The sequence below is a fragment of the Rhinopithecus bieti genome, unplaced genomic scaffold, assembly GCF_001698545.2.
Source record: "Rhinopithecus bieti isolate Rb0 unplaced genomic scaffold, ASM169854v2 scaffold_37314, whole genome shotgun sequence".
Lineage (NCBI taxonomy): Eukaryota > Metazoa > Chordata > Mammalia > Primates > Cercopithecidae > Rhinopithecus > Rhinopithecus bieti.
Window position 1 is genome coordinate 801,058 of NW_016816196.1, and position 11,381 is coordinate 812,438.

An 11,381-nucleotide genomic window follows, 5' to 3' on the forward strand; every position below is an offset into this window, starting at 1 on the left:
TTTTTTTGAGACGGGAGTCTCGCTCTGTCTCCCAGGCTGGAGTGCAGTGGCGCAATCTCACCTCACTGCAATCTCCACTTCTCAGATTCAAGCGATTCTCCTGCCTCAGCTTCCCAAGTAGCTGGGTTTACAGGCGCCTGCCACCATGCCCAGCTAATTTTTGTATTTTAGTAAAGACGGGGTTTCACCATGTTCGCCAGGCTATTTTCAAAACTCCCGACCTCAGGTGATCCACCCACCTCGGCCTCCCAAACTGCTGGGATTATAGGCATGAGCCTCCGTACCCAGCCTCCAACATTTATCTTAAATAAATTTGGACCAAATAGGTTGATACTTCAATAGGAATGATCCACTGAAAACTAAGATTCAACACAGTGATTACAAATGGTGTTTCAGAAGGATCTCTTTTTAGTTTTAAACCATAGTTTACTAAAATATTGAGGGAGTAAAGTTCTGGGCTACTCTTGAATAGCAACTGTACATTTTTCATGAGTTAGAACCAGAACCTTAATAAGCTAATCAAATTCCATTTAAGAAAAATGCATTCTCTTCTTTGGTCAATCTATTGTTTTTTGCCTCTGAATTTTTACTACTTGTATTACTTTTCTTAAAAAGAATACTACTGTTTTAGCTCAAAATAATTTTTCTCAATAATGAGTAAAGTTTAAGAGGTTTTTTTGCTTTTAACACAGAAAAGTTACTGCTTTTCAAATTAAATATTTAGACAAACCTTGAACTGCCAGAGAACTAGTACCAGCAGATGGCTCCTGCACACCATATACAAGTTTATCCTCAGGATATGTAAGTCCAGAGCTCTTTAAAGCTATAAGGTACTTTTCATGACTTTTCTTTACACAAGCATTTTCTCCAAGACCTAATGAAAACAAATTTCAAATCAGAAAAAAATATTCCATTCAAAATCTCAGTATGGTCTTTTCATTAACTAATATCTATAAATAGGTGAATATTCTAATGGAGTGGGAGTCCTAGAATGAATAATATAAGATAGCTTCAGATAACATTTTTGTGCTTATGTTTAGCACTAACAATCCTAGAATCCACAGTCAAATAACAAAATCTACAAAGTAGGTGAGCATCTAAAATATCCAAGGGAATGTGGGGCACAAAAATTAATAAGACATGATCCTAGCTTTCAAGGAACCTGAAAATTACAGTAAAGAAAGTCAGAAAGTTAATATGGTAGATAATAATTATGTAGCAGAATTCACATTTGGTTTGACAGTCTGTGCTCTTGTAATACCAAGCATGCAGTTATCCAAAGCAGAGTGCTTGGGAAGGGCATATGAAATGTTATGTATAACAATATACCATTCAACAATTCCAAGTTTTGGAACTTAAAACTGTGTATTAGAAAATCCTAGGCCATACAACCCAAAAACTTAAAATATCAAAAGTGAAAACATAGACATGATGGTTGTTACTGTTAAAGAAAGGGGATCACTTAGTAGCCTTGTGTTTAAAGAAAGAAAGGTAGGGCTGGGCATGGTGGCTCACACCTGTGATCCCAGCACTTTGGGAGGCCGAGGCAGGCAGATCACCTGAGGTCAGGACTCAAGACCAGCCTGGCCAACGTGGTAAAACCCTGTCTCTAAAAAAATACAAAATTAGCTCAGTGTGATGGCGGGTACCTGTAATCCCAGCTACTCGGGAGGCTGAGGCAAGAGAATCGCTTGAACCCGGGAGGCAGAGGTTGCAGTGGGCCGAGATCATGCCACTGCATTCCAGCCTGGGCGACAGAGCAAGACTCCGCCTCAAAAAAAAAAAGAGAGAGGTAGAGCATAATTATCTTACGTCACACCAAAAGTTAGGAGACCTGGGTTCTAGTACCAACTCTAGTATAAATTAATAGTGAGGTTTAAACAGGCCATTTCATTTTTCTAGGGCTCAATTTCCTCATCCATAAAACAAGAAGTTCTCTAAATAACTTCCAGCTTCAGCATTCTATGAAAATTCTACAATTTACCTTTAAGTTCTAAAAGACTCAATTTCTTACCATTATAGTAACATATGTAAACTATAAATTTCTTCTAACATTTTACTCACCAGAAGTCAGATCTTTGTAGTTTTGTTGGTTTGTCAAAACCTGAGTAAGAACAGACCGCATTGCTCCTCCCATTTTAGTTAAGTCTTCTAAAAAGGAAATCTGAGGTTCCAAAAGTTGAAGGACCTTGTTAAGGTCCTTTTCTGATGGTCCATCAGCTGCTAAAAGAAAAAAAGAAAAAAAAAATCAAATAAGGGTAATTTTCTTTAAAATATCTTACTAAAATAACAGTATTCTTTTAAATTACAATGGCTTAAATTATAGTATTTTATAATCAAAAAGTCAATACAAGAACTCTGTTTAGAAAACTGGTATCTGCCCAGCACCTAGCCAAGCAAGGGTAGACTTGTTCAGGAATTCAGTCCTTTGGAAAAAAGTAGATGGAAAAACACAGATGACCTCCTAAGGTATGAAGCACTTAATCTGTATAAGAAGAATCTGAACACAAAAAATTAGCCAAGTGTGGTGGTGCGCGCCTGTAGTCCCAGCTACTCAGGAGTCTGAGGCGGGAGAATGGCTTAAGTCTGGAGGTGAAGGTTGCAGTGAACCAAGATCATGCCACTGTACTCCAGCTTGGGCGACAGAGTGATACCCTGTCTCAAAAACAAAAAAAAAAAAAGTAGCAGCATTTGATCTGTGGGCCCTATACTTCCACATATATAAATGTCATCATAAGATCATTTCAAAAAAAGATAATACTTAAGAAAAAGTTTAGATCACATCCTAAAACAAAACAAGATATAATTCAAATACATTGAGAGTAGTATAAGACTATTAGAACAAAATTATGTCAAATTTAAACCTGTATAACAAATAACCTATCCCCTATAATATTCCAAAAATAGATACATGTTAGCTGAAGAACAAAGCAACTAAAATGAAAGATAACTTTTCATAAACGTGAATAACTATTAAAAACAAAAAACAGGCAAATAGAGATGGAAAGAAAGAAAAGAAGCTTGGACAACAACTGAAAAAGAATATTAAAGATGAAAAATATAGAGAGGTTTTACAGAAGCCGAGGTCTAAAAGGAAGGAAATGAATAAAGAGATTTATAGCTTAACCATAATTGTTTTAAAACAAAACAAACAAATGAATAAAACCACACCTATAAAAGAGGTAATGGAGAACCTGTGTGCCCAGGAAAGGGGATGTTCATTTCATTCAACATTTATTCAGAATCTCAAAACCTACTTTCTCAGTGTAATGCTAATGTCATATATTATCCAACTTTATATTCTCCACAGTGACTTATATAGTAAGATAGCAGATGTTTAATTACTGTTCGCTCTAGGTTTTCAAGGGCTCTGAAACGAATTCTAATACAGATATAAGGATTACAGGATGAATGAGAAACAGAATTGAAAGAAATTGGGAAACCACAAGATCTCTGAGCTTTCATTACCTTGGATTGGTTATTGCAAGTCTTTTCTTTAATTTCTTTAATTTTAAACAGTAATTTCTACACAAAAAAAGCTGAATTTTGGCTGGGCACGGTGGCTCATGCCTGTAATCCGAGCACTTTGGGAGGCCAAGGCGGTGGATCACCTTGTGAGACCAGCTTGGCCAACATGGTAAAACTCCATCTCTACTAAAAATACAAAAAATTAGCCAGGCGTGCTGGCAAGGCGCCTGTAATCCCAGCTATTTGGGAGGCTGAGGCAGGAGAATCACTTGAACCCGGGAGGCGGAGGTTGCGGTGAGCTGACATCGCACGACTGCACTCCAGCCTGGGCAATAAGAGCGAAACTCCGTCTCAAAAAAAAAAAAAGGCAGAATTTTTTTTGCACAGACAGAAATTAATGCTGAGCAGTAGTAGTAATATAAGGAAGAAACTTCCATGAACCTACATTCATGCAGGTCATCTTTAGATAAAAAATGCTTCCATTTTTCCCTTCATATTTTCAGATAACAGATAATTAAAAAGCTATGTACCTATGTTGTCTATGTTTTATAACTGTTTTGTCAACAACAAAATTATAACACACTTTCAAGCCGGGCGCGGTGGCTCACGCCTATAATCCCAGCACTNTATATATATTTTGTTCTTTAACCTACAATGAATACTAGAAAAATTTCAGTATGTTTTCTTTTACTTTACAAAGTTAAAAGTCAACTCTCAGCAGGGCACAGTGGCTCACCCCTATAATACCAGCACTTTGGGAGGCCAGGGCGGATCATGAGGTCAGGAGATCGAGACCATCCTGGCTAACACGGTGAAACCCCGTCTCTACTAATGATACAAAAAATTAGCCGGGCATGGTGGCGGGCACCTGTAGTTAGGAGGCTGAGGCGGGAGAATGGCCTGAACCTGGGAGGCGGAGCTTGTAGTAAGAGATCGGGCCACTGCACTCCAGCCTGGGCGACAGCGCAAGACACCGTCTCAAACAAAAAAAGTCAACTCTCCAAAATACCTTACAGGCTGAGCACAGTGGCTCACACCTCTAATCCCAGCACTTTGGGAGGCCAAGGTGGGTGAATCACCTGAGGTCAGGAGTTCAAGACCAGCCTGGCTAACATGGCAAAACCCCATCTCTACTAAAAATACAAAAATTATCTGGGTGTGGTGGCATGCACCTGTAGTCCCAGCTACTAGGGACGCTGAGACAGGAGAATCGCTCGAACGCGGGAAGCAGAGGTTCAGTGAGCGAAGATCACGCCACTTCACTCCAGCCTGGGCGACAGAGTAAGACTCTGTCTCGAAATAAAATTAAAATAAAATAAAATAAAACAAAATACCTTACAATGTAAATATAAGCTTTTATTCTCTTGATGTACAATAGTAACTCTTATACTTAAAAAAGCTTTGATTTTCATTAAAACTCTGTAATAGCCATTACTAGCTAAAATGACATGACTTTACCAGTTGTCGTTTTTCCCAAGAGATAGTGCCACTAAAATAGATAGAAAATTTATAAGACATTATTGGTACATTATTTAGCTATTATCACTACCCACTATTGGATTATCAACTGAATCCAGGGAAAAGAATGGCTAATGTCATATCCTGGTTGTGGAAGTTTTAAAACATGTTTACAAATTCTTTGACATTCTTCCCATCAAGAGGTGGGATCTATATCACCTCCCACTGAATCTGGACATATTTTAGCAACTCTTTTATAACTAAAAAGGATGAAGTGACACCATGTAACTTCCAAGACTAGCTCTGAAAAGGCTCTACAGCTTCTACTCTTGGGCTGTTGGCCTGGGAGAAGTCAGTCACTGTGTAAGATGTCCAACTTGAGACCACCATGCTGAAGAAACCACATGTTATCATACTGATCAACAACCAGCTGAACATCAACTATCAGCCCTGTGAGTGAGCCATCTTAGATCTACATCTCATTGTGAAGCCCTCAGATGACTATGGCTGCAGCCAACAACTGCAACCACATATGATAACCTAAGTGAGAACTGCCCAGATGCCATTCTCACGTTCCTATGTCATAAAATTGTGAGCAAAATAAAATGGTAATTTTAAGACATAAAGCTTTGGGCAAATTTGCTGCATAGCAATAGTAATGACAATCATGGTTTATCCACTTTATAGAAAAAACACTTACACCAGCAGATGGAAGAACTAGTGCCCAGTTTCAACTCCACCACTAACTAGATGGCATTTACTAGCCTGAGTGAATCAGTTAATTCTATGGAATTCAGTTTTCTCATCCGTAAATAAGACAAGATGAATTATATGGTCCCTTTTAGCTCAAGCATTCTTAATTTTTATAACCCTTGAATTGCTTGACACTAATTTTCATTTTGGTTTTGTTTATCACATGACTTACCTATCTTTTTTTTTTTTTTTGAGACGGAGTCTCGCTCTGTCGTCCAGGCTGAAGAGCAGTGGTGCGATCTCAGCTCTGAAACCTCTGCCTCCCAGGTTTCAAGGGGTTATCCTGTCTCAGCGTCCTGAGTAGCTGGGATGACATACATGTGCCAGCAAGGCCAGCTAATTTTTGTATTTTCAGTAGAGATGGGATTACCGCACCCAGCCGACTTTTCTAACTCAAGACTTGACAATAAGTTTAAAACCATAAAGCAAAACCTTTATATATATACACATATATGTATATATGTGTGTGTGTGTGTATTTGCCAGACTTGGTGGTGCACGCCTGTAGTCCCAGCTACTCAGGAGGCTGAGGTAAAAGGATTGCTTGAGCCCAGGAGGTGGAGGCTGCAGTGAGCCACGATGGTACACCACTGCAGTGAGCCATGATGGTACCACTGCACCCTAGCCTGAGAGACAGAGCAAGACCCTATCTCAAAAAAAAAAAAAAAAAAAAAAACAGTAGATACTTTGACTAAACAACTCTACTTCAAATTCTTAAGTTTTCAAATGCCTAAATGACCCCATTTTTATCCCTTTGGAAAATGTGATCAATATATAAACTATAAAAAGTTTAGCTTTCTGGGGCAGTGCACGGTGGCTCACGCCTGTAATCCCAGCACTTTGGGAGGTCGAGGTGAGCAGATCACCTGAGGTCAGGAGTTCAAGACCAACCTGACCAACATGGAGAAACCCCATCTCCACCAAAAATACAAAACTAGCCAGGCGTGGTTGTGCACGCCTGTAATCCCAGCTACTCGGGAGGCTGAGGCAGGAGAATCACTTGAACCCAGGAGGCAGAGGTTGCAGTGAGCCAAGATCATGCCACTGCACTCCAGCCTGGGCAACGTAGCAAGACTCTATCTCAAAAAAATAAACAAATAAATAAAGGTCAAAGAGTCTAAACTACTTAAATGTATCAAATATACATCACATGCTTTAAAAGTAAATCTTCTCAGCTATAACAAAAACAATGCATTATGAGAGACTAGGGGTTGAAATAAAGTATTTTAAAGTTGTTAATACCAAAAAGTATTTACCATGATATTCACACAGAGACATGATCATAATTAAGGAACAAATGGTTACATAAAGCATACTATACACAGAAGTTGCTGAAACAGAATCTAAGAGGAATGAACATGGATGAAGCAGGAGGTCATCATCCTTAGCCAACTAATGTAGGAACAGAAAACCAAGTACCATATATTCTCACTTTAAGTGGGAGATAAATGATGAGAAAATATGGACACAAAGGGAGAAACAACAGATCCCACTGGGGCCTGCTTGAGGATGGAGGTGGGAAACAGAACTGAGGACCTAAAAGGGACAGATTAGAAGCAACAGTAATGAACAAAAAAGTGGCAATATTTCAAATTATCTGATATCATCCTAGAAATTACTTCTAGAAGAGATTCAAAAGCCCCTCAATACACACATGTGCACACACAAACACACACACACACACACAAGGATGTCCTTCTAGCACCCAACCATAAAATACAATGTTGTTGCAATGCAGTTGTATACAATGGAAGTCTCCACGGGAAATTCAAATGCTAATCTGGAAAGTTTAGGCCAAGATAAAAATGAATGTTACTTCTTTCCTAGACAGAGGAGAAAGCATCTATGTTGAAGATCAACTTTTTACATATCCAGCAATAAAATTCAATTCATGAAAATAAAGTAAAATTGTTGGCAAGCCTGTTGGATACGTAATGCTAGACATGCTACAATAATATGACGGTTCTAACCTACCACATAAATATAAACTTAAGACCACAGATTTTTGTTGTTCTAAATCAAGTCAAGATGCTTATTTTAACAAAGTGCTCTGAACAATGACCAAACCATTTCATTACGCAACAGCTGTCTAAAGTTCCTACTGGCTACAGATATAAGACTCCTGCCCAGGTGGCTTTAGCTAAAGAAGTGCCCATTCATTCATCCATTCATATTCAACTCCTAATCCAAGAACTCGCCTTTTAATAAAAGGCCATTTCACCTCCCCACAAAATGCCCTTAAAGCAGAAAAACAGTTTCAAACTACATGTCTATTATCAATTACTTCCTTCTTTGGCATATGAAGAATTAGCATTCTTACTCCCACCATTCCCCTCCCCTATCTTCAAAATGGTATTATTACAGTTTAGTTAAAATAATAATGTTTACATGTTTTTTGAAAGTCTATTTTAAACATCAGAAAGTTTTTCCCATTTGTCAATATAACAATACGATTCTCAGAAGTTATTTTGTTACAAAACAAAAGCAAAATTTATAAGCTAACCATTTACATAAGTTTTTTTAATGACTCTATTTTATTTCTTTAACACACATACAGTGTTTACAATATGCTGGGCACCAGGGCTCTAAGTGCTTACATATATTAACTCATTCAATACTCATAATATTCTCATGAAATAAGTACTATTATTATCTCCATTTCACAGATAAGGAAATTTAGACATGAAGAAGTTAAGACACTTGCCCAAGGTCACACTACTAATAGGTAAAGGTAAAGAGCCACAATTCAAACCCAGGCAGTCTAATTCCAGAGTCAAACTCCTACACAGCATAATAAACTGCCTCTCCAATCTGATGAAAATTCTTGAAAATTTCCCAAAATGAGACTCCACAAAATGTAACATTTTGTGAAAGCCTCTTTAGAGGGGAAAAACTGTAAAATTTAAATGTTATGGTATTAAATCAATTACAAGACTTCCATAACAGAAACCATCCCTTTAAAAGGAGTATATTTGGCTTAGTTCACATTATATTATCAACTCAAAATGAATTTCCAAAAGAAAAAAGGTATATATGTTCAAATGTAATTTTATTTTTTAGATTTTAATAATTAAATGTATTAGAAATATAAAATTTAAATTGTATAAGCAACAAGATTATAAGCAAATATATGTAACAGCAATTCTTCTCTTATAAATTATGTAATAAAATATAGAAATATAATAATGATTTATTATTCATATTATTAATAAAAACTGTAAAAATTGAAATTTCAAATCGATGGTCTTTTTCCCCGCACATAGTTTAAAAAAAAATCCTTGACAAGCAAAATGTAACTTTATTATGAGATTAGAAAAACAGTTTCATTTCATAGTCTTTTAATAAATTATCTTAAACTTAGCAAAATTTTCAAAAATAATTTCATTGTACATATGAAAACTATATGGGTAAATTTGGGGATAGCTTCTGAGGAGAAATCTCTACCTCTTTTACCCACTTTTAAACTGTGAAAAGAAAATGAATTATAAACAAGAAGTAAAAATCTAGTTACAGACCTTGTTCTGTTACTAAGTAATTGTGTGATCTAGGCTTCCCAGAAGCCATTCTCGGCTTCAGTGTCCTTGTCTATAGAATTAAAAACTTAAACTACATAATGCTTACAAATCTATATAGTTTTAGAACTATAAAAAAGTAAATTTATAAAAAAGTATTTAAAAAGTATAAAATTATACTTTTTAAAAAGTTTTGAACTTTAAATCTCACCTCATCTGAAGAATCTACTTGTCCCAAAGTTCCTGTTGCACCTACAAAACCTTTGGAGGAGAAGAAAAATAGTTGTCCTTCATAGTTGCTACATATTGCTTTATTTTCGAATTATTCTGAGAAATACAAATATCAAAAAGCCAAGTTTTGTTATGTTAGGACACTTCATTCTAACAGTTATCTTAGCAAAGTCCAACATTTATCTTTTTTTTTTTGAGACGGGAGTCTCGCTCTGTCTCCCAGGCTGGAGTGCAGTGGCGCAATCTCACCTCACTGCAATCTCCACTTCTCAGATTCAAGCGATTCTCCTGCCTCAGCTTCCCAAGTAGCTGGGTTTACAGGCGCCTGCCACCATGCCCAGCTAATTTTGTATTTTAGTAAAGACGGGGTTTCACCATGTTCGCCAGGCTATTTTCAAAACTCCCGACCTCAGGTGATCCACCCACCTCGGCCTCCCAAACTGCTGGGATTATAGGCATGAGCCTCCGTACCCAGCCTCCAACATTTATCTTAAATAAATTTGGACCAAATAGGTTGATACTTCAATAGGAATGATCCACTGAAAACTAAGATTCAACACAGTGATTACAAATGGTGTTTCAGAAGGATCTCTTTTAGTTTTAAACCATAGTTTACTAAAATATTGAGGGAGTAAAGTTCTGGGCTACTCTTGAATAGCAACTGTACATTTTCATGAGTTAGAACCAGAACCTTAATAAGCTAATCAAATTCCATTTAAGAAAATGCATTCTCTTCTTTGGTCAATCTATTGTTTTTTGCCTCTGAATTTTACTACTTGTATTACTTTTCTTAAAAGAATACTACTGTTTTAGCTCAAAATAATTTTCTCAATAATGAGTAAAGTTTAAGAGGTTTTTTTGCTTTTAACACAGAAAAGTTACTGCTTTTCAAATTAAATATTTAGACAAACCTTGAACTGCCAGAGAACTAGTACCAGCAGATGGCTCCTGCACACCATATACAAGTTTATCCTCAGGATATGTAAGTCCAGAGCTCTTTAAAGCTATAAGGTACTTTTCATGACTTTTCTTTACACAAGCATTTTCTCCAAGACCTAATGAAAACAAATTTCAAATCAGAAAAAAATATTCCATTCAAAATCTCAGTATGGTCTTTTCATTAACTAATATCTATAAATAGGTGAATATTCTAATGGAGTGGGAGTCCTAGAATGAATAATATAAGATAGCTTCAGATAACATTTTGTGCTTATGTTTAGCACTAACAATCCTAGAATCCACAGTCAAATAACAAAATCTACAAAGTAGGTGAGCATCTAAAATATCCAAGGGAATGTGGGGCACAAAATTAATAAGACATGATCCTAGCTTTCAAGGAACCTGAAAATTACAGTAAAGAAAGTCAGAAAGTTAATATGGTAGATAATAATTATGTAGCAGAATTCACATTTGGTTTGACAGTCTGTGCTCTTGTAATACCAAGCATGCAGTTATCCAAAGCAGAGTGCTTGGGAAGGGCATATGAAATGTTATGTATAACAATATACCATTCAACAATTCCAAGTTTTGGAACTTAAAACTGTGTATTAGAAAATCCTAGGCCATACAACCCAAAACTTAAAATATCAAAAGTGAAAACATAGACATGATGGTTGTTACTGTTAAAGAAAGGGGATCACTTAGTAGCCTTGTGTTTAAAGAAAGAAAGGTAGGGCTGGGCATGGTGGCTCACACCTGTGATCCCAGCACTTTGGGAGGCCGAGGCAGGCAGATCACCTGAGGTCAGGACTCAAGACCAGCCTGGCCAACGTGGTAAAACCCTGTCTCTAAAAAAATACAAAATTAGCTCAGTGTGATGGCGGGTACCTGTAATCCCAGCTACTCGGGAGGCTGAGGCAAGAGAATCGCTTGAACCCGGGAGGCAGAGGTTGCAGTGGGCCGAGATCATGCCACTGCATTCCAGCCTGGGCGACAGAGCAAGACTCCGCCTCAAAAAAAA

At 37.1% G+C, this 11,381-nt stretch overlaps 1 protein-coding gene across 1 annotated transcript in view; it reads right to left on the reverse strand.

Annotated features, from left to right (window-relative positions):
* UBR3 (ubiquitin protein ligase E3 component n-recognin 3) overlaps nucleotides 1-11,381 on the reverse strand; it is a 285,317-nt gene that overhangs the window by 217,870 nt on the left and 56,066 nt on the right. Inside the window, exons 4-5 of the mRNA XM_017854465.1 lie at nucleotides 2,065-2,223; nucleotides 727-874 (exon numbers count right to left, since the gene is read on the reverse strand). Coding sequence (XP_017709954.1) covers nucleotides 727-874; nucleotides 2,065-2,223 — 307 coding nt within the window. The remainder of the gene's footprint in view (nucleotides 1-726; nucleotides 875-2,064; nucleotides 2,224-11,381) is intronic.